We start from the raw sequence: 24,343 nt of genomic DNA on the forward strand, positions 1-24,343 counted from the left end.
TATTTCTTTCCTCATGCTAAATTAACACAGCGGCCAACCCACTTCCTGATCCAGTGAATTTCTACTTGGCTCCTGACAGGTTGCTAGGATACTAGAAGTCTCGGAAGACATGAAGAGGAGCATGGGTGTGAGCTCAGGACTGGAACTCATTACCTTGCCTCATGGACGCCAGCTGCGCCTGGACATTATAGAAAGGTGAGCATGCAGTCTCTGCATTTCCCACACTTTGAGCTCTGTGCAGACATCTGTGCAGCAGGATGCAGAGGGAGAGAGCATCAGAATCAGCCTGTCCTGGAGTCATGTCACTCCAGGGTCCACACGGCTGGCTCTTCTCCAGCCTGAGCTGTAGAATACCTGGAGATGAGCGAGCAGACAGTGCAGTGAGTAGGGACATCACACCTTCCTGGCCCCATTCTTGAGTGGGGGCTGGAGAGTGCCTTTGAAGCTATGGCCTAGCTGCAGCTGGAACCTACACCTTCCTTTCCTGCTGTGCTCTACCTCTCACAAGCATCTCACTTTGTCTCTGAAGTTTAAGACCTCTCGATGAATCAGGCAGGATTGGGAGACCGAGGAGAACGGATTCTGACCTTTCTTTAAGGGGTGGACAGAAGGAGAACTATGGATCCCAGGGCTCTGAAACCATGCTGCCGTTTTTCAAAACCACTACAACCCCTGCGTGCTTAGTTTCCTTTCTTGTTGCTGTACTAAATTACCTTGGCAAATGCATCCTAAAAAAGCATTGATTTAAATTCACAGTCCCGCATGGTGGGGAGCAGGAACTTGAAAGATCTGGTCACACTGTGTCCACAGTCAGGAAGCACAGAACATTGACTGTCAGCTGCTGCTCAGTGCCCTTCTCCATTTATACAGTACAGGATCCCAACTGGGGACACTACCACCCACGTGGCATGTCTTTCTACCTCAGCTAAGAAAATCCCCCAGAGGCCCATCTACCAACTGATTTTAGATTCTCTCAACTTGACAGTCCTGACCATCACACCAGGTGTCCATCAAAACACACACATGCCTATAATCTCAGTACTTGGGAGGCTGAAGCAGGAGGATCAAGGCCAGCCCAGGCTACATAATAAAGCCCTTTCTGAAACAAGCAAATAAACAAAACCATGCTCTTGAACATGGAATGCTTAGAGATGAGACATGCTTTTAAGACAAAAAGCACAAGACTAGATTTGCATATTACCACAAAAGCTGGCCTTTTGTGCATGCGCTTGTATACACACACACACACTCACTCACTCACTCACTATTGTGCAAACTATTTCCCAGTAGCCCTGACTAATTTCATGGCTTCCATGATATTCTCAGGTACAGCCCTGACCTGTAGGGCAGGGAATGTGAGCAAACCACTGACTGTTTCCGCCACTGTACATGGGTGGCAGGTGCAGCTGAGAGACGAAAACTTTTAAATTTTTAGTATTTGAGTATAAATATCCACATGTGCTAGCAGCTGTTGGCCTCTAGGAAGCAAAGGCTTTATTTCACATAACTTTACAAAGACGAGCATGGGATTACATGTCTGTAATCCCAGCACTGGGGAAGCAGAGGCAGGAGGATCACAATTTTGAGACCCGTCTGTCGTATATACAGTGAGTCCAGGCCAGCCTGGGCTGTATATGGAGACACAGTCTCCACAACAGACAGCTTTGAGGGAGTGAGGCAGAGGCGTGGAGGATACCTTTGGCCTCACTGGGGTGGGGGTGGGGATTGGGCATGAGGAGCAGGAGAGATGTCTGGAAAGTGCCCACTGCCAACTTTGTTCAGGCAGACTCGGGGTGTAAGGCTCTGGGGGAATTACGTGTCCCACTTCTGAACTGCCTGCTTTTCCTGACAAGACTTCTCCATTCCAACCTCCTCTTTCTCCTCATGCCCAGCAGCACATCTCACTTCCCCTGAGTTGTCTGGGCAGAGCCGTCATTTTCACTTCCTCATACCTAGTGGATACAGTGCAGTCTTTCTGGCCGAGAGGTGTGCTGGCGCCCGAGCTCTGAGCCTAAGCCCCAATCTGCAGCCATAGTGCCACACTCTTGCCTGCTTTCGGACTTCAGCGCTCGTCAGCATCCCTTTCCTTTTGCTGTCTAGAATCTTGCACCCTAATTTGTCTCCTATCCATCTCTGACTGTGGGATCTACCCACAGAGCCAGGGGGATACTTTGATATCTAGTTACAGTGTGTTAACTAGATAAGGGCCAAGGCTGAAGGGATCTTGGACTGCCCAATGACTTCATTTTCTTGCTCTTGAATCAAATACAAAACTACCCTTGACTTCCGATTTACTACCTCACTCCTGGGGCATCCTTCTTTTAACACGTGAGTACTTCTAGCTGCTGGCCATTGACATGTAAACCACAGACTGAGTCATACACACACACACACACACACCACAGCCTTCTGGTAACATGTGAATACCTATAGCTGCTGGCCACTAACATGAATGCTACAGACCGAGCCCCCCCCCCCCCCCCCCCAACACACACGTAAAGACACTTGGAGACAGCAGAGCTCATGACTTAGTTAACAGGCATTAGGGGAACTGGGAAGGCTGAACTCAAGAAGCGTGAGAGACCAAGGGCCTAGGCACAGAAGGAACGCAGCGAGGAGCAACAGCCCCAGCCATGAGCTCTCAGAACAGTGTGACCCTGGAGTTTCAAAGACACGTGGTACCTTAGGAATCACAGCTACACGTTTACCTCCAGCAACTGCACAGTAGCCTAGAAAATTAAGACTATTTTGACCCAGTGCAGTAAATTCCTGGGTTTAGATTTACAGAGGGAAAGAAAGAGTTCACTGTCCGAGCTTCCTGACGCTGACTGACCCTGTTCATAGGGTCCCATTGTCACATACAGAAAAGTCACCCTGTTTCCTGCCCTAAGTCTCTTAGTTTGACCCATGTAGTTTAGGGTGAGAAAAGGGAGCCTGGGCTTGTGGATGCTCTGTTTTATTAGGGTCTGACCGTGGCAAATTCCTGCCTGGCCTTCAGTCTTTGTCCACCTCTCCAGTCACTCTGTGGTGTCTGTACTGGGACTGTAAAACACCCTTCTCGTCTCCTCTCCTCCTCTTGTTCTAATACCCATGACATCTTTCTGGATCAAATATAGTCTTTCTTTTGTTTCCATTTTTTTTTTTTCCATTCCTCACTAAGTGGTGGTGGTCCCAGTCTTGGGATAGCATCCTGTTTGTTGGGTGACCTGGTATCTCCTTAAGCCTCTCATAGTAGGAGAGGGAGCCATGTAGCCACATGCACTTCTGAGGTCCTCTTCATGCTCCCATGTGCAGGGTTGAACCTGGTTATATCCAAGAGCATCTTACTTTCTGAGTCCACACTGCATTCTCTGCCTGGTGTGGGATGGGCTGTACTGAGATCAGCTTTCCAGACTGGCCCCCAGCCAGCGGTACACAAATAACCCTCTTCTGGATGACTAGGGCCGTGCTCTCCTCATCTTGTTGACCTGAGCCTGACTCCTGGTCTCCTCCCACTTAGGCACAACACCATGGCCATTGGCATCGCCGTGGACATTCTGGGCTGCACGGGCACCTTGGAGAACCGAGCAGGGACCCTCAATAAGATCATCCAGGTGGCTGTGGAACTGAAAGATGCCATGGGAGACCTCTATTCTTTCTCAGCCATCATGAAAGCCCTGGAGATGCCTCAGGTGAGATGCTGGCTTTGTGCAGCCTCCCACACGAGTGTGCATTCAACACTGTGCAGAGAGTTCTGTTCACTTATCCCATGTATGTCTGACTGCTCCAGCCAATCTCTAAAGATAAATTGAACTTTAGTGAAAGCTGCCTTGGTTAGAGGCAGCCAAGAGTATTGTCCTCGGTATTTTGGCTCTGTTCATAAAAACTTTGGTAACTGCTGACAGTCCACATCTCATCTTTGATATGTAATAACAAGAACTAGCCCCACTAACAAGCGATATTCCTGAAGAACCAGTTAGGACAAGACCCCATGCTGGAGTGCAGGGCATGGCAGAGGCTGCATCCATTTGGGTAATCAGGAGTGTGGCCAGTTTGAGTAATGCCTTGGGGAAACCAAAGCATTTAAGGAACTTATATCAGAGAGTCCCTACACCAGCAGTTCTCAACTTGTGGGTCGTGACCCCTTCTGCAGGGGTCACATATCAGATAGCCTCTATATCAAATATTTACATTACAGTGCAGTTATGAAGTAGCAATGCAAATAAATTTTCTGGCTGGGGGTCACCACAACCTGAAGAACTGTATTAAGGGTCGAAGCATTAGGAAGGTTGAGAACCACTGACCTAGGCTGATTGTTTCAAACTATCTCCCTCAAATTACTTAAGACACATGGCTAGCTCTCACTTGCCATGTAACTCCCCAGAGAATGTCTCAGGTCCGGCTTCTTTGTCTGCATTGACGGATGTTGGACGTTTTCAGAAGAATATCAAATAGAATGGGCTTCCTAGAGGGAAGCGAGGTCTTCTGTCTTCCCCTGTGTGAGTGCTTAGAGAACTTGGAGTAGTCAAGTCCTGCAAGCCAGGTCAGACCAGCAGCATCAACACTGCTGGGTCTTTATCTGGGCTGTTTGCTAGACACCGATTATCTCTGAAATCCTGCCACGTGCTCATAAACATTCGTCCTTGCCACTTAGGGACACAGCTGCAGTCACATGTCCTGGAAGTCAGAGTGTTCTTGGCACATAATTTTCTTCATTAAAAAGAGCGACAACCTTAAAAGCAAGATGCTGAATAAATTAAGTACCCTTACCAGAAATTTCTTGGAATCATGTGGTAGGAGAGAACCCATTCTCACACACAAAATAACTATAAATGTGATAGTTACTTTTAGGCTTTTATTTTTTCAAAGTATGTCTAGGCAAGCATTTAAGAGTTGTGGGATGGGCCATCAGAACTGTGCAGAATAGGGTAGGGGGGCTACATTTTCCTCTCAACTCACAATTGCTTCTGACATTGTCATGCACATCTCTCACCTATTCCAAAACTTAAGCAGAAAGGTAATTTTTAAAGAGCAGCTTTCTGAAATAATAACTTTTCCTTCTTCCAGATCACAAGGTTAGAAAAGACCTGGACCGCTCTGCGGCACCATTACACTCAAACAGCCATCCTCTACGAAAAGCAGCTGAAGCCCTTCAGCAAAGTCCTGCATGAAGGCAAAGGTGAGCCCAGGAGGGCAGAGTGAGTGCTGGGGCTGCTCCCTGAGTAGTCCCTGATCTGTTGTCAGAGCTTTTCACGGGGCACAGGTAAGACCGTGTCATCGGCAAGGCTGATGCTGGCTCCTCCAGGTTTATAACCACCCAGTGGCGTTGCATGTACAGATCTGCAGTTGCTACATGAAACACAGACTACCAGTTGTTCTATTAACTGCCAACAAAACATGATATGGAACTTTCCTCCTCCTTCCTCAGAGTCCACAAGTGTCTCACCAAGCAGTGTATCAGTCCCACTGCTGATGCCTCTTGTGACCTTAATGGAACGCCAGGCTGTCACTTTTGAAGGAACTGACATGTGGGAAAAAAATGACGAGAGCTGTGAAATTATGCTGAACCACTTGGCAACAGCCAGGTTCATGGCCGAGGCTTCGGAGAGCTACAGGATGAATGCTGAGAGGATCCTGGCAGGTAGGAACTTGTTTCTGGAATCCTCTCTGTGAGGATTAGAATGAAGGAAAAAAAAAAAAAAAAAAAAAAAGGAAAAAGGGCATGAATACCCTGTTAGAAAGTGACCAATGAGAAGAGATTAAGGTGTAGACATTCCATTTCCTATGTCATTGCTCATTACCTCCCATTTCAATAATGTCTAAGAACACACAAATACAAAGAAATGGGTTGCTGTGTGTGTGTGTGTGTGTGTGTGTGTGTGTGTGTGTGTGTACATGCACACGCACCTGTGTGGAAGCTAGAGGTCAACCTCAGATGTCTTTCTTCAGGCACTATACACCCCTTTTTTGAGTCAGCGTTTCTCACTGGCCTGGAACTTAATTAACTATGGAGGCTAGGCTGGTTGGCCAACGACGTCCCAGGGATCCTTCTATCTCTATCTCCCCACGATGGGGATTAGAGGTACATACTATGCCTGCCTTTAACAAAACAGTGTCTTTATTATATGTGTCTGTCTGTAGGTATGTATATAGCATGAGTGAAGGTGCACGGGGAGGCCAGAGGCATCATCCTGTTGAGCTAGTTACAGGCAGTTGTAGGCCACCTGACACAGGACTCAGAGCCGAACTCAGGTCCTCTACAGCAGTGCACATTCTGAACCACTCAGCCATCTCTCAGTTGACCATGCCCAGTTGTTTTTTTAAACTTTCATTTTTTTAATGAGTACTGTGTTTATGTAATTTCTACCATACACATACTCTTTACTCACCTTCACCTGTCTCCCTATGTAGACCACTTTAATTATTGTTACACACACACACACACACACACACACACACACACACAAATATCTATCTACAAATACAATCTGCTGAGTCCACTTCATGTTGTTTATATGTGCATGTGTTTAGGGGACTGGATAACCTAACAGGGAGCTTGATCCTTGAGGGGACTGATTCTTCTTCTCTCAGCGGCCATTCACAGCACTTCATCTAGGGGTGGGGCCTTGTAAAATTTCCCCCATCCACTATGGGATGTCAGCTGCTGTTGCCATTGTACAGGTCTAGTTTCGATGACCTATTTTTGAGATTTCATGGCTGCCACTCCTATCATATGTAGAAGACAGCACCTCGTAGCATATATCTGGTCCTCTGGCTAATACACTCTTTCCATATCCTCTTCTTTGATGTTCCCTGAGCCTTAGGCTTAGAAACTGGGTTGTAGGTTATCAGCTTGGAGATGGGCAGCCCACAGTAAACTTCTCTGTATTTTTACCACTTGGAGATTTCTGTTGAGGGTCGCCATCTGCTGCAGAAAGCAATTGTTTTGATGAGGGCGAGAGCTACACCTACCTGTGGGTGGAAGAGTTGATATTAGAATGCAGTTGGGAATTATACTGGTTTAGGAAAGTGGTAGTAGTAGGTTCTCCCCTGACCTCATCAGCCATAGCTACTTGGCTAGGTTAACAGTACCAGGCCTGAATTCCCTCCTACTGATAGGGCCTTCAATCCACTTAGATGCTGTTGGTTACCTCTAAGTGCCACTTCTGAACCCTTGGAGATACCTTGCTGCAATAGTCACAGTTGTGGCCCACAGGCTTTATAGCTGAGTAGGACTGTTGATGGCATCTCTCCCCTGGCAGCACCCTGCATAGCACCTTCAGACACTACGAGAGCCCATCCTCAGGGAGGCAGCTTCCAGGTCAGTCCCAGCTCGATTCCTCAAGGTCCTGTGTCTAAAGTAGGTGGTATCTTCAGCAACAGCGTCTTCCCTTCAAGTTCTGGGAGTCGATTGAACCCCCTGACCAAAGACTAAAAGAAGGGTTTCCTATGACACTGGGGCTTCTGTTAGACGGACTATGGCTCTTGGAGGGAGCATTATCACCCCTGGTGGCACACCTTCATTTAAATTATACACACACATTAACATAAGTAAACATAAACTATGTTTCTCTATAGCTTTTTCAATCATTCTTAGTGTCCTTTAACTGGGAACGGGGTGGGAGACTCCCTTTCCCCTTCATAGCACCTGTGTCCTACTATCCCGCGCTCTAGAGCCCCCCAAAACTCACCATGGTCTTTTCATGAAGCACTTGTCTTTCCTGGTCTTGATTACTCCTGTCAGAATAGTATTTCCTAGTTACCTGCAAAATTCATTATTTCACTTTCTTTACAGCTGGATAGTGTTCCGCAGAATCATTGTGTGTGTGTGTGTGTGTGTGTGTGTGTGTGTGTGTGTGTGTGTGTGTATGTGTGTGTATATATATATATCTCATTTTCATTACCCACTCATCAGCTGAAGGACGTTTAGGTTGTTTCCATTTCCTAGCTATTGTGAATAGAGCACAGTGAACATGGTTGAACAAGTATCTGTGTAGTAGGATGCCAAGTACTTTGGGCATATGCCAAGGAGTGGTATAGCTGGATCATATGTTAGATCTACTTTTAGTTTTTTGAGAATCCTTCACACTAATTTCCACAGCGGCTGCACCAGTTTACAATCCCACCAGCATTTATTTTTTTAAAATCTTAGCCATTCTGACTAGGGTAATGGGGTGAGATGAAATCTCAGAAGCAGTTTTGATTTGCATTTTCCTAATTGCTGAGGATGGTGAACACTTTTTAAGGTATTTCTTAGCCATTTCTGTTTGAGAACTCCATAGCACATTTTTTTTTTGTTTTTTTTTTTTTTTTTTTTTTTTTTTGGGTTTTCGAGACAGGGTTTCTCTGTGTAGCTTTGCGCCTCTCCTGGAACTCACTTGGTAGCCCAGACTGGCCTCGAACTCACAGAGATCCGCCTGGCTCTGCCTCCCGAGTGCTGGGATTAAAGGCGTGCGCCACCACCGCCCGGCGATAGCACATTTTTAAATTGGGTCATTTGTCTTCTTGACTCTGTTTTTTGAGTTCTTTGTCTATTCTGGATATGAATCCTCTGTCCAAAGCTTTTTGTATTATGATGCCCCATCTGTCAGGTCTTTGTGGAGACTGAATGCAGGCCCCGGCAATGACACAGCAAGCACTCTACTGCCTGAGCTATCTCCCATATATGTTGGAAGATGTTCATTATCACGATTCTGATTCATCCCCAAACTATGTCCTGTCATCCCTGATAATTTAAGGGTCCTGCATTCCTTTCTTCCATGTTCTATCAAGGGATGGAATAAATAAAGAGCAGAGTTGAGAAGAATGAATGTCCACCAGTAGCCACCACAAGGTGTTTTATCTAGACTTGTCTGTGCTCCTCCTCTTTCTTCCTAGTTAGCCTGGAAAGTGCTGTCTAAACTGAACTTTCTTAAGCTCTGTAGAAGAGGACAGCGGCTTCCTCAGACAGGCTGATAAACGTTCATCACAGGTGTGCTGGGGGTGCTGCATTGAGCTAAGTGGTGATCCTCACGGTGCTCAGAGGCATCTCAGCACACAGTGGCAAGTGCAGAGCATGCCATGCCACACTCGGGAACATGATTTGCTCAGAGGGGCAGCATGTGGGGAAACTTCCAGAAGAAAAGAAATTCCACTGTTTTTAGTTACAGCTCTGCTGTTCAGTGACACAGGGTCTCATAGATCCCAGACTGACCTCAAACTTGCTATCTAACCAAGGATGACCTTGAACTTCTTGATCCTTCTGCTTCTACCTCCCAAGTGCTAGGATTGCAGGTATACATGAGCCACCAAGTCTGATTTATGCATTGCTGGGGATTGGGCTTCATGCATGCTAGGCAAACATTCTAGCAAGTGGGTCATGTCCTCAGCCCCCTTTATTATTAAAACACAAAAGCCATTTACCAGAAAGCAAAGATAGGCTGAGTTAGGAATTCTACCCAGAGAGTAAAACCCCGAATTCTGAGAGAGCTCAGGGAGTGGGGAGTCCAGTGCCTAAGCCTGAACTCGTATGAAGTGTGAACTGGAGGATGGCCAACTACACTGAAGACTCGGGGGGCTGCAGCTCGGGAGGGGTTTAAACTGAGTCACCTTGGTGGAGGATGGCTGCAGCGCTGAAGGAAAAGAGCCTCCTTAGGAAGGAAGCAAGTGTTAGACCAAGAACTCAGCCAAGGCATCTAATTTGTCAAACCCTTCAAACTACTGTGCCAGCCAAAAGAGGCCGATCAACTTCATTTTAAAAGAATGCTGTTACCTCAGAGCTACACTGAGGACTCTCCTCTGCATTGTGAATGCAGATCCTTGTTTCTTGTTGCTCTCACAGAGTGCTCAGGGGCTAGGGAGATGGCTCAGGCAACAGAGGACCTGACATCAACCTCCAGAATCCACATAAAAAAGCCAGGCATGGTAGTTACCGTATGTGCTTGTAATCTCAGCACTGGAGAGACAGGAGGGTCCCCGAGGCCCACTGGCAGCAAGCATAGCCTGTTTGAGGAGTTCCAGGCCAATGAAAGATCCTGTCTCAAAAAAACACAGCAGACAGCCCCTTACTGTGACACACATGTGGACTCACACGAAGTCCTCTCAGGTCTGGCATTGTGACTCAGATAATTAGAGGATACAAGTCATTAGGTATTAAAGCACCCAGTGCATATGACGTTGGATATTACATAATCAATGTATTTGGATGACTTCGAGAAAAGTTGCTTGAAGCTAACCTATACAGCTGCTAATCACTTTAGCTCTTACATTTTTCACCTTTAAAGTATAAAAAGTTCCTGTAAGAAAACATAAAAGAAACTCATGGTGCCCTGACAGACAGATTTCTTTGGACATAAAAAATATAAACCCTAACCAAAACATTAAGTAAAAAAGCAAGATTACTACTAGGGGAAATACTGTTAAACGTGTATCTTAGGAGAAAGACAGCTTAAAGACCTCTTAAAACACAGTGAGTAGCTGGGTGGTGATGCATGCCTTTAATTCCAGCACTCAGGAGGCAGAGACAGGCAGGTCTCTCTGAGTTTGAGGCCAGCCTGGTCTATAGAGCAAGTTCTATGACAGTCAGGGTTACACAGGAAAACCAAAACCAAAAACCCAAATGAGTAATTTAAATAGCTTAAAGACCTTAAAAACCTAATGAATAATTTAAATAGACACTACATCAGAGAAGATGCAGAATTGTTAAGGAAAGAAATTGTTTAGGAATGGAAATTTTATCTGCGGTAAGATACCCAAAATGGCTGTAAATGGCTGTAATTGATATTGACAAAACTCAGGCACAGAGACACTGGAATCTTCATATGTTACAAGTGAATATAAAACTGGAGAGTTATTACTAGTTCTTTCAAAGTAAACACAGACTTACTGTATGGCCCAATAACTATTTGCCTAGAGAAATGAACGTCCACACAGGCTAGTACATGTTGACATTACTCACAGTACATCAGTTTAGTGAATGGGTTAACAGAATCTGATATGTCCATATAAATGCCTATTAATCAACAATCGAATGGAATGTGTTATTGCTAACATGCCACACACAGAACAGTCTGAAAACCATCATACAAAGTAAAAGAACCCTGACAGTGCATAACATATGTAGCTGGAAGTTTTTCTGTGTCCTGCCTGGCCTGCGGTCAGGACAAATCTCTCTCACCTGCTAGTCCCACAGCTGCTCAGATCCAAGTAAACACACAGAGACTTATATTAATTAAAACTGCTTGGCCATCAGCTCTGGCTAACTACTGACTAGCTCTTACATTTAAACTCAGCCCATTTCTGTTAATCTATATGTTGCCACGTGTTCTGTGGCTTTACCTGTGTGCCATTACATGCTTCTCCCTGGACGGCAGGCTGGTGTCTCCTCTCCTTCTTCCTGTCTCTCTCTTTGAATTTCCTGCCTGCCTCTAAGCTGCCTTGCCATAGACCAAACGGCTTTATTTATCAACCAATAAGAGCAACACATATTCGCGTGTACAAAAAGACATTGCCCCATTAATCATATCATGTGATTCCATTTCTATCAGACTTCTAAAGCAGCAAAACTCACTTGGGTTCTCTAGGACGGGGCAGGAACAGAGACTGGCTACCTGGAAGTACTAGGGAACTAAACTACAAATTTACTAGCATCAACCAAATTTTACAGCTAAAATAGTTGCATCACAGCAAGTAAAGTTCAAACCAATCCAGACAAGATGCCAGCCAACTCTCCTCACAGGGGACGCAGGCCTGTGGATTCTTTGAAGCTGGTCAATGAGGAGTCCTACATTTTTCTATGGAAGAAGCATTTTTAGAATTCTGAGAGAGGAGGAAGTTCATGTAATTCTACTGTAAAATAGGAAGGCTTCCCACCCTTTGAGGCAGAACCGGACTTACCTGTTTTCTTTTGATTAGATTTTCAACCGGATGAAGAAATGAGTGAAATCTTGAAGACTGAATTTCAGATGCGATTGCTGTGGGGCAGTAAGGGTGCCGAAGTCAACCAGACCGAGAGATATGAGAAGTTCAACCAGATTTTAACCGCGCTCTCACGTAAATTGGAACCTCCTTCTGGAAAGCAGGCCGAGCTCTGAGAACCACCCAGAAGACCTTGGGGCATGACCGGAAGCTTCTGCAGTCCTGATGGGAATACTCAGCATCTGATAAAGTAATAATGTGCAAATCTAACAAGACAAAGCTTTGAATACCCACAGGATATTAAATGTGTAAACTGCACAGAGCGTACTTATTTATGAATTGTTTAAAATTACTACTGATTTTTAAATGAATGGTAATTTATTATTAAGATAACTATTGCTAATGTTGATCAGCAAATTTAAGAAGACATAGCTATGTTGCTGGTTGTTTAATGTCATGGTATTTGACCATCTTAGTTTTAATTTCATGTCATATAAATGTAAATAGAGGCATATAAAAGAAAAGCATGAAACAATGCAGAAGGTATCAGTTATATGATATTCTTTGAATATGAAACTGTAAATAGTCATGAGTGGAAATATATCTTTTTTTGTGAAACGACTGTATCCTGTCTCTTTAATATTGACTCACCTTAGCATGACAAGTCTAACTCCTGGATTCTAAGGAACTTCCTTCCCTATCCTCATATTAAACCAAAGTTAACGGAAGTGGTTTGCAAATCTACAGGTTCTGCTGTAAAGACAGAATGAATACTGAGCCAAAGGAGTCCTGCTTCAAAAGACCCAGGGAAAGTGCTTGCTAACAACTGGACTGAGAACCCAGATGTCATCTGCCATTCTATTTCATGATACAATTGCTCTACCACATTGCAAGCCCTCCAAGACACACTTGGAGCAATGCTTTCCTATTCACAGTTCTTTGGGTATCCTTTAACCCTTTTATGTTACTTTTTGTTGTGCCCAAAATCAACCTCAAGAAAGGATTTATTTTGGCTTATGGTTCTAGAGGGACAGAGAACATCATGGCAGGAGGAAGCTCCAATCTTTTTCATCTATACACAAGGAAGAGCAAGAACAGGGTAAGGTGAGGCTATAAATACAGCCCACCCCCAGTGACATACTTCCTCTAGCAAGACTCCACCTCCTAAAGGTTCAATGATCTTCTTGACCTCTCCAAATACATGAGTGTTTAGGGGATATTTCCACCACACCATCCCAATGAACTCAGAATCTCCATGTGAAGGCAAACTCTAACACTTTTAGATAAAGTATTTGCTATACTCTGAATCAACTATAATATATATAAAAAAAGCATATGAACTAATTGTTTCCTCTAGCTGATAAATACACAAATCTTACAGGCTCATTTTCTAGGTTTCTGACTTCCCTGAAAGAATAGTGTCTAGTATTTAAGCAGACTTTCCATTTTTCCATTTAAAAAATTTTTGAATATAAGATTTTAAAACATTCTGCTACCAACAGTTAACTCTTTGTCTTCCTATCTTCTTTTTGTCTGCAACATGGTCTCACTATGTAGTCCTGGCTGCTCTGGAACTCATCATGTAGACCAGGCTAGTCTTGAATTACAAGAGATCCCCCTGCCTCTGCCTCCAAGTGCTGGGATTAAAGGCAAGTGCCACCACGCCTGGCTTGTTTATCTTTTAAGTATTTAAATCATACCCCAAGTTTTATGGCCACAAAACAAGTCATGAAGGTTTCTTCCCAGTATTAAATAGTCCTTAGAGGACTGACTGGTTAGATATTACACTACAACATGGCCATCTTGAATATATTGTCCTAGTTTGCTTTTTTGTTGCTGTGATTAAACAAAGGGGTTGGAAATGGTTTATTACAATTTCTAGGTTGGAGTCCATCAGCAAGGCAAACTAGGGCAGGAACCTGGAGGAATGCAGAGGCCATAGAAGAATCATGCCTATTGTCTTGCTTCTTCTGCCTGCGGTGGCACCATCTACAGAGGGCTGGGCCCTCTCACATCAATCATTAATAAAATGTCCCACAGACATGCCCACAGGCCAACCTGATGAAGACAAGGCCTCAACTGGGTTCTCTCTTCCTGGGCGACTTTCTATTTGTGTCAAGTTGACAAAGTAACCAGCACATCTGCCTACTACCACCAAGTCTGAGACTTTGTGTGGTCAGATTAATACAATGACACTCTTAGTTTCAAATCCTAGACTGTATTTCCATTACTACAACCTAGAATTTTAAGTTTGCCACCCTTTAAAAGGTGCATTAGTGTGTGTCTATGTGCACACTGTATGTACTTGTTTGTGAGCGGGTGTGCTGAGTGTTTTCCTCTGTTTTTTTTTTTTTTAATCGTTTTAAGATAGTCTTTCACTGTACTCGGGGCTGATGGCTACAGTGGTTGGCCAATGAGCTTTAGGGATCCACCTGTCTCCATGCCTACACTGAGGTTATAGTCTCCATGTCTGGCTTTATGTAGGTAACGAGGGACTACTCAGGTCCCCATGTTTATAGACCAGGAATTTGAAGACTGAATCATTCTGCTACCCCCCTGACCCCCAGGATTATTTTTTGTGAGAAAGGGTCGTGTAGTTCAGGCTGGCCTCCAGCTCACTGTGTAGTCAAGGATTGTTGGGGAATATTATTTTAAGGTGTGCTACTTTTATTTATGTTGCATTTTTAAACTATGAACCTGTGTTACTGTGCCTGTCTAAAACACCTGATGGTCTAATAAAAAGCTGAATGGCCAATAGGAAGGCAGGAGAAAGGATAGGCAGGCTCGCAGGCAGAGAGAATATATAGGAGAAATCTGGGAGGAGGGGGAGAAAGAGCAAGAAAAGGAAGGAGGAGGACTCCAGGGGCCAGTCACCCAGCCACCTAGCTGCACAGCAAGCTACAGAATAAGAGTGGAAGTAAGATATACAGAAGTAAGAAAAGGTAAAAGTCCAGAAGCAAAAAGATAGACGGGGATAATTTAAAGTTAAGAAAAGCTGGCAAGAAACAAACCAAGCTAAAGCCAGGCATTTATAATTAAGAATAAACCTCCATGTGTTATTTATTTGGGAGCTGGATGTGTTATTTATTTGGGAGCTAGGTGGTGGGCTCCCCAGAGAGCAAAGAGTTAAAACAACGAACATTTTGGTGTTACAACATGGGGCCTTAGAAAGCTGAACAAAGGATGACCTAGAACTTGAATTCCCCTGCTTCCACCTCTCAAATGGTGGGATTCTAGGCATGTGCCACCAGGTCCAGTCTACGTTTGTCAATTGTTGTGGGGGTATACATCTACTTTGGGCAATATAAAGGTTCAGATATCTTTAGAAAGCTCTTTCACAAAAGAACACTAAATAATTGGTAATATTGAGCTCAAAAGAATGAAACTCTCTTGGAACATTCCCTCCCCTCCTCAACCCCAAAAGGTACAGCAAAGCTAAATCAGAGTAAACTTGAAGGTAGACCTGACAGAAAGCCCTGAAGTCAGCCCAATGACTGGAAGACTGTCTTGGAGGAGCTGAACTTGAACTGCCTACGGTAAGCAGGGATTCTACTAATTAAATAGGGTAAAAGAGAACACCTACCAACAAAGAGGATACCAGCTGGTTACAGATACATTCTGGCTCTCCAGAGACAGAACCAAAAGATATTTATATAGAGATATGGGGTGGAGGTTAGTAAGGGAATTGACTTACTTGATTATGGAGACTAATAAGTCCCATGCCAGGCCATCTGCACACTAGAGACCCTGGAATGCTGTAGCCTTGCTCAGTCCAACTCCAAATGCCTCAGAATCAGGGAAAAGCGATGGTGTAACTTTCAGTCCAGGGCAAAAGCCCAGGACCCTGGGGGTCTATGCTACTAGTAGTGGAGTCCAAAGAGCAGAGAAGGAGTCGTTAAGCCTGAGAGCAGGAAAAGCATCCCAGCTCCAGAAAAGAACCCACTATTCCTGTGTTTATGTTCTGTCTAGGCTTGCTGCCTAATTAGTGCCATCTACACTGAGGTTGAATTTTTCCCACCAACTCACATGCCAGTCTCTGGAAACAACCCCAGACATACTTACTAATACTTACCCTCCAGTGTTCTAGGTATCCCTTAATCCAGGCCAATCAACACCTAACATTAACCACCATACCACAAAATAGGCCTGTCTTCACATACAACTCCAAGAAGAAAAACTGGAACCTTCAGTGCGGTTCTGCAGCCACTCTTCTCCCCATACAGGTCGTGCAGCAACTTTAAAAATATATATCAAAACTGAGACATTGATTTATTGTGATCCCAGGTTGGTGTAGCCTACTCGACAGATACATGGTTGTCTTGCTAGATATAAAAGCTCACTATGAGGCTACAGTTCAAAATAAGAAACTATTCTTGGGACTTTAATACATGAAGGCAACACTGCTTCTCGGGGGTCAGGGAAGAGGATGACTTCTCCAAATTCTTAAACAACCAGTTCAGCAAACAAACAGGAAAAAAAAATGGTTCTGTGCAATACTACAATGAAAATCTAGATGAATTAACCCACATGTAAAAGGCAAAATGACAGCACTTTCGGAATACATAATATCCTATTTACCTTAGACAACTAAGAATTCTGAGGTTTTATTATTATGTTCTGTGTGTATGTGTGTGGTGGTGGTGGACTGTGCACTTGAGTGCATGCCCATAGAGGTCAGAAGATAGCTGGACCTAAGTTAAAGGTGGTTGTGAGCTGCCTGATGTGGGTGCTGAGAAATCAACTGAAGCCCTCTACAAGAGCAGTTCATGATCCTAACTGCTAAGCTATCTCTCCAGCCCAACTAAGAGTTTTCTTACAGTAGATTAAAAAAAAAAAAAAGTAGCCGGGCGGTGGTGGTGCACGCCTTTAATCCCAGCACTCGGGAGGCAGAGCCAGGCAGATCTCTGTGAGTTCGAGGCCAGCCTGGGCTACCAAGTGAGTTCCAGGAAAGGCGCAAAGCTACACAGAGAAACCCTGTCTTGAAAAAACAAAAAACAAAACAAAACAAAAAAAAAAAGTAGTAGTCATGAACAAGTAGTTAATATGGATTAAAATGAACTTCATCAAAAGAATAACTGGGAATGAACCAGACATTACCAACACATAGAACTGACAAAAGATTGCTACGACAGGCATCCTCTGAGCAGGCCCCAGTGTTCCCTGCCCTCTGCTACTAACAACCATGTACTATTCCACTCACACTATGCCAGGGTTGGTCACTGTGATCACAAGCATAAGACAAATGTAATGTTATATCACACCTGAGATTAGGGTACAAAAGGACTTCGGCCTCCATCATGGCTCTTCATTCTCTTGGACCACTCACTCACTTTAAGATGCTACCCTGACAGTGTCCCAGCCTCTTCTTCAAAGAACTGGACCCTATCAACAATCTAAGGATGTTTTAGTACCAGGTAAGCCTTCAGATAAATGCAACCTATGAGAATGTCTGAGTCAAAACTAGGCATTTATGTTACATATCTAGCTGCTGTGTGTTTACAAGTACAAACAAATGATACAATTAATAACCTTAATACCTTAAGAATTCCCATGAAAGACAACCAACGGAAAAAAATAAGTCAAAGATAAAAAGGATTTATACAGAAAGAGAAACACAGTATACATGTAAAGATGCCCAATATGAGTAATCAGAGAAAAACCAAACTACAATGAACTTTGACATCTTTTGAACTAACAGATTAGAATGCCTGACTCACAAGAGTGGGTCAGAATGTAGAACAAGTAAACCTTACACAGAAATTACTAGAATGTAAAAATACAGTAACTTTTGAGGTTAAATGTGGCATTATTTTTAAAATTGAAAATTTAACACTGTCTTAGTTTCTGTTGCTGTGAAGAGACACTATGACTAAGGCAACGTATAAAAGAAAGCATTTAATTGGGGGCTTGCTTACAGTTTCAGAGGTTTATTAGTCCATGACCATCACAGCCAGAAGCATGGTGGCAGGCAAGCAGGAATAATGCTTGGAATAGTAGCTGAAAGCTCACACCTGATCCATAAGTTGTCGGCAGAGAGAGACGGCCTGGTGGGACTTCTGAAACTTCAAAGTCCATCCCCAGAGCCACATCTACCAATTCTTCCTTAAAAGTCCAACCATGGACCAAGCATTCAAATACACAAGCCTATGGAGACCATTCTCATTCAACCCCCACAAACATATTAGGAATTCCACTTCTAGGTGTAGATTTCAGAGAAACCCCTGTTGTCAATAAATACACATGTGAATATTCTCAAGCAATACTGTTTAGACTAGACAAAGTTCAGGAAACAGCCAAAATACCCACCAAAATGTTGGGTAAATTGTGTATAATAGCGTACTACACACAGAAAAATGAACTATGCAGTATGTGGATAATCTTACACTGAACCTTGGGTGAAAATCACTCTTAAGATATAGGAATACTACAAGTATATAACAAGTGAGCTGTTAATACGCTGTATCCATAATACACAAATTAGTATATAAACTGATGTACAAACCAAATGAGTTCTTTTACTTTCCAAACTTCACAATAAGACTATTAAGAGCTAAAAGTACTCCAAACTGCTAGTAATGATCAGATCCTGTTTCTCTAGACCTGTCTGCAAGAGTCAGCACAAGGCGTGGCACTCCTGTGACTCCATACAGGGAACTGCATTTTTCCAGTGAGTTTCTCCTCTGAATTCAGTCGTGAATTTCCTAATGTGCTGTCTGGCACCTGAAGAGGAGCTATGCAGTGATACCCCAGGTCGCATACACCATCTCAGTGCTGGCTCTATAGCCAGAGAGAGCATGGAAGAGCGGAGAGAGGGCACGGTGAGATGGGGACTGCTGATCGGCTTGAGTCCTGTCTCATTTCACACCCAGATAGCATGTTTACACCGGACGAGCAGGAAGCCACTGAGCTGTCAAATAGCTGCTGTGAAGCAGGACAGACACCAGAGAGAAAGAAGGCTGAAGAAAAACACACTGGACCCATCTACTAGGGTTTCCTCTAGTTCTGAGTCACAGCAACTCGGTCCTCTCAGCAGGTCAGCAGAGGGAGACAGAATATCCTGGCGACCAACCAGACAAGAGAAAAGCAATGACAGCTGTGCTGTGTCATCCAAAGAGCTCTTCTCTAAGTAGACAGGAGTCCCTTTCCTCATACCTTAAATGCACAAGGTGGGCCTGATCTCGTTACTAAATAAGGTAAAAATTTTCAGACCATTCTAAGGGGCAACACAGCACTCAGTCAAGGGGCCTGCAACTCAAGCCAATAGCCAGTTTGGAGTACTTTTAGTTCTTAATAGTCTTATTGTGAAGTTTGGAAAGTAAAAGAACTCATTTGGTTTGTACATCAGTTTATATATTAATTTGTGTATTATGGATACAGCGTATTAAGGAATTCTTCTGTTGGGGAAAAAGAGTAGGGCCCCTCTCATCCAAGGGTTTATGATACCAGTGTAGCTCAGCATGTGAAGAAAGTAACAAAAAAACCATAGCGAACTTTAGCTTTCTGTTCAGTGTTCACACCTGATGTGCTGACTACCACGGGCTACCACGTATACTTTCTGGACTGGACCACAGAAGCTGGGACATACATGCTTCACCTCGTGATTTTTCTGAGTTATTCCTTCCACTGAGCAATATGGAGTGCTGCAACATTTAGCCTTCACTTCAGCTACGCGTGAGTGCACACAGCAAGAACACTGGCTCTGCTCACATGGAGCATCTCTACAGAATCATCTGTCCAGAGGACAAAAAACAAAACAAAACCGAGGAACCATTTTGGAAAACCCAAACTCAAATTCACATAGAATTTCATAGTTCCTCATAGAAGGGGTGGCGATGGTACCTTCTCTACTTGTTAAGTTGCGTGACGGCTGCTTCTTCAGTGTGGTTCACAACCCACACATACACATTTTCCTTAGAAACTCTCCTCAGGCTTGACATTCTGGGTCACCAAATCAGCTGGTTACAAAAGCTCCCATTCTCTACATCATCTCATAAAAATGAGAGCTCTTGTCACAATGGTGCTGAAATCAAGACAGTACGTATATCTTAGACTTCTTCATCTGTACCAGACAATGAGGCTTTAATTTCTTAAGAACTTAAGTCAGTTTCCTATTAAACATCCCCTGAATGCTGACATTATGTAGTACCTTTAATGGTTGCTCTCAAAACTGAAATTACTCTCCAAAATTTATTTTTGTCCATTTCCCAATTTCTTGGTGCCTTTCTATTTTCTATGATCTCCGTGACTGCTGACAGTGACTGTCAACTTGACTACATCTGGAGTCACTAAAATCCAAGCAGCTGGGCACAGCAGTGAAGGATTTTCTTGATTGAATCATTTGATTTGGGAAGACTCATCCTAAATCTGGATCATTTGAGGTTGGAAGGCCCAACCAAAATCTGGGCCACACCTAGTGGCAGCCCACATAAAAGAACACAGAAAGAAGCTGGTGCTTTCTGCCTGCATGTCCTTACTCTCACTGGCAAGTTCCCCTCCTGCTGCTGAGGCATTCCTTCACTGGGATTAGAGTCTACCACTTCGGGCACCCAACAGAGAAAAAAGACCTGCTGAAACATCCACTGAAAAACTATTGGATGCTTGGCCTCTCCATTGAGATGCTCATTGCTGTACTAGCCAGACCACAGCCTCTTAAGCCACCCTAATGAATCACCTTTTAGCAAGTATTACAGATTCATCTAATCAGTTCTGGTCCTCTAGAGAACCCTAACACAGTGACATCCTTCTGAACAGGGCTGGGCTCCTTTTCCTTCCAGATAGTTAGAAGCCTTTTTTATTGTCTTGGACATCTCCCCTACCCTAAAAAACAAAAACAAAAAACCCTCCTGTTCACTTGAAGCTGTAATGTTTGAAAGTTTAGCTGCTAATTTCATTGTTTTGCGTGTGTCTACTCCCAAACTCCAGCGCTGATCTTTCAATTTTCATCATCATAAAAATTCCAGCCTCTCACTGCCCACAATCTCTCCTGAAGCTTTATTCCCTTTGGGCTTCTGAAAACCTGCAGTAATGGGTGAGCACTTGCCTTTTTAAGAGGTGACTCTTGTGGAACTGGACTTCCTGAAAGTTACCGATAATGTGTCACTAATTGCAGCAAATGTTCTCTTTCCATGCATTTTCTTTTCCCAGGAAGCATGGATGCTTTGCAACTGGTCGGGAAGGAAATGCTGGCCAATGTGCAGTGGCCAGATCAGACTATGTGGTCCAGGGACAGCTCTTACAGATGCAGGGGAGAAGATGGGGACAAAGGAAGTCTGTGCCACATGGCTACTGCTGAGTAAAGATAATCTCAAATTATTACACTGGATTAAATTCACTCTAATTAAAAATCTATTCTTTCTTTTAGCAAAGCTTGGGAGAAACTAAGAACCAGAAGAATCAAGTGCTAAGATGACTTCTCGCAAAGACTGCCACACTTTGGGAACTTAGTGTCCACTTTGAGTTATCCGAACTCTATCTACCATACTTAACCCAAAATATCACATCTCTTTGGTTCAAACAGCAGGAAAAGATAAGAACACATTTTACTGACCATGAAAAGATTGTTTTATTCCATGAAAATATTCTCAACAGAGAACACTATCATAAACAAGGCATTTTACCATTAAGAAATCAATATGTGCACAAAGAGTGAAAATTACTGCAAAATTAGGAGATTTCTTTTTGACAGTTTACATGTTCAAAGTTTAAGAATGATTTAAGAATGACTTAAACTGTGCAAGTACAAGTGTCTTTTCAAACGTTACAACCCATATATAGGTTGCACTACTCCACATGAAGGAACTTGCCTCCTATGGAAGCAAACCCAAGCTTTAGAAAAACACACAGTAGCTTGAAAAGAACAGTTTTTTTAAGAAAGCTTTGAACTTTGCCCTCTGTGATTGTTAGAAAACATAAGCACTTCAGGCTTTGTACAGAAGACAAACAGAGCCGAGTCACATTTCCTTCTCACCGCTAACTTCTGAAACAAAAATAGCACTACTTTTTAAAACTACTTCATGTAGTCTGTCAGTATAGAATAATGTCACATTCTATAAATAACCCTGTAACGAGATTTAATATCTAAAACTGTATAGTTTACTAGCCTCAAAGGTAATACGCTATATGTCAGCTGCATAACAGTGGTGTACTTGATCTTATGAAGGCATTAATGTTCACACAATTGTCATTCAGCTTTAGTATAACTGGTAGTATATTTCAAATAGCACTGGAAAAATTATTAAAGCAGTCACACAGTTTCTAAAATATTGCTTGAAATCCAACAATACACAGAACATTTCACATTCTCTTTCTCCCCTCAAAACAGTAAAGAATCAAATTAATGGAGCTTCAGTGGTACAAATCACCCTCCCACCCCACCCACCTCCCTGTTACAAGACCACTAAGAAATTAGTTCAGATACAAGTCATTAACAGAATCACAAATGCGAGGCAGGACAACATGAGCACTAACGACAATTGTATTTACAAGTATAAACATACAGAAATTTCCATTTTACAAGTAAAAGTGCACATAGATCATTACAAAGTTTCACTAAATTTTATCTGGTTCAAACAAAAGCATCACTTGGAAACAGACTATCATTGTAATAATTAAATGAGATCGTCATCACCCCGTTAAAAGACAACAGGGGAAGGCCCATCAAACTTCTCATAAATATACTGATGAAAGTAAAATGGACTTGGACAGGTCTTTAGTTGGATGCATAACTTTGAAGATGCACCACTGCACATGGTAGAGCTCTAGAAGCCACCTACCGAGGCTACATCACAGCTGCGGTGACGCCGCCGCCGCTGCCGCCGCGTTAGAGGGGGAGCACTGAGCTGGCACATGAAGCCCTTTGTGGGATACTGGAGTGGTAGTGTTGGCAATCGACAGATTTAGGCACTCGAGTTTAAGGCAGCATTTGAATGGAAGCAGCTGACTTTGGACAACAGTCCTTTCGGTGGTGCGATTGTATCCTCTGTGTTTATTATGCCAGGACTTCAGTGCTGACTAGATTCTTCCCAGACTGAGGTGCTGAAGATGTGTCACATGTCACAGAGTTCGTTAACTGGGCTGTAGGCTAGAGCAGAGATGTTTTCTTTTTCTTATCAGAAACACTTCAGGTTCACAGTCACACTACGTCTTCACAATGCCCGAACTGGAAGGTTTGCAGGGGGAAGTTGTAGCAGCATACACAAACACTAAGGTGGAAACATTAGTGCTGATGTCTGACAACGTGATTTGCACTACAAATGCAAAACGAAACAAAGGCTTGGACAAGAACAGGGGTTACAAAGACATGCCTGAAAACTCTAGCCCAGATCACTCTACACATGCAACAGGATGTTAAGCAAGCACGGAGGTGGCGCAGGCAGACACTGACAAATGGCAAGGGTTCTACCAGACGACGGGTCTAAAGCCAATCAAAACAGAGCTGGATGGAGACAGTCCATTGGGACAGCCCAAAGGAAGACGAACTTTAAGATAGCTCTGCACTCTTGCTGATTTGGTATCAGTAAAAGAAATGAAAAAAAGAGGTCAGCCATTGCTGGCTTTTTTTTCTTCTTCTTCTTCTTCCATGTGAACAACTGTGAACTAGGAATTTAAGGACTGGTACTATAATGATTTTAATGTATGGAAATGCTAATGAAGTTAGTAAAAAAATCTGCATGCATTCATGCAACTTGCTTCTCTCACTCTCTTTGAGCCTGACAACTCTAACCCCCCCCCCAAGCAGCTGCATGTAACCTCCTTCAACATCTTGCCCATTTCCTCAGAAACCCTCTTCAGGAACCTGCAGTCCAGGAGGAAAAAGAAAAAAACAATTACTGAAGACCTTTGGTAAGACCAAAAGGGGCATTCAGTTTAAAGTGTCCATCCCAATGTTCCTCAAAGTATTTTATAGTCAGCTACTAAAAACACCAGACAGCTTTGAGACATAAGGAAACAAAGGCCAGTGTTCCTGCTTCCTCTCTTTACTTTCCCATTCAATGAACTAGGGTGTGGCCTCGTGACTACCACACTGTAGGACTCTTGACTGGACAATGATCCCAATAGATGCTTGTGGTGATACATTGGAAAAAAGGTACCTATCCTGACAGTCAATGATCCCACTAAAATGAATCCCTCAATGGTGGTACAGAGGCCTTCTTTCATCTTAGTAGAGAAAATGTTTCTCCTCTAAGAGTCAACATGGCCAGCATTTCCCTCTACTCCAGACTGTCCTCTATCTTCACGGAATTAGATTCAGTTTCTCTTACAAGTAACTGCCAAAGCTAAATGAGCACTAATGTAATATTCCTAAAAGACATCTTCAAGTGAAAAGTACAACTTTAAGATTAACTTGCAATGAACTTTGTACATCATTGAAAATTACCAGTAGACCTGAAAATTTGTTCAGGTCTCAATGCTGTTTTATTTGCATACAAGCTCCACCAGGTGATTTATCCTGTGATGCCATGATGAGCTC

General features: G+C 43.4%; 2 protein-coding genes across 6 annotated transcripts in view; one reads left to right on the forward strand and one right to left on the reverse strand.

Moving 5' to 3' along the window:
* Positions 1-12,496, forward strand: part of Bcar3 (BCAR3 adaptor protein, NSP family member) — a 122,362-nt gene extending 109,866 nt beyond the window's left edge. For both annotated transcript variants that reach the window (XM_052730759.1, XM_052730760.1), the window contains 5 exons: positions 80-195; positions 3,500-3,671; positions 5,047-5,158; positions 5,408-5,620; positions 11,872-12,496. In XM_052730759.1, coding sequence (XP_052586719.1) covers positions 80-195; positions 3,500-3,671; positions 5,047-5,158; positions 5,408-5,620; positions 11,872-12,050 — 792 coding nt within the window. In that variant the 3' untranslated portion in view covers positions 12,051-12,496. The remainder of the gene's footprint in view (positions 1-79; positions 196-3,499; positions 3,672-5,046; positions 5,159-5,407; positions 5,621-11,871) is intronic.
* Positions 12,497-21,411: 8,915 nt separating this feature from the next.
* The window catches only part of Fnbp1l (formin binding protein 1 like), an 81,932-nt gene continuing 79,000 nt past the window's right edge, over positions 21,412-24,343 (reverse strand). For 3 of the 4 annotated variants that reach the window (XM_052729993.1, XM_052729992.1, XM_052729990.1), the window contains one exon: positions 21,412-24,343. This exon is cut by the window's right edge and continues 730 nt beyond it. Coding sequence is in view for 1 of the 4 variants with exons in the window: in XM_052729991.1 (XP_052585951.1) it covers positions 23,661-23,668 (8 nt within the window). In the remaining 3 variants the exon portion in view is untranslated. The other variant, XM_052729991.1, reaches the window with a different exon arrangement.

Source organism: Peromyscus californicus, unplaced genomic scaffold (assembly GCF_007827085.1).
Source record: "Peromyscus californicus insignis strain IS unplaced genomic scaffold, ASM782708v3 Scaffold_9__1_contigs__length_137607984, whole genome shotgun sequence".
Classification (NCBI taxonomy): domain Eukaryota; kingdom Metazoa; phylum Chordata; class Mammalia; order Rodentia; family Cricetidae; genus Peromyscus; species Peromyscus californicus.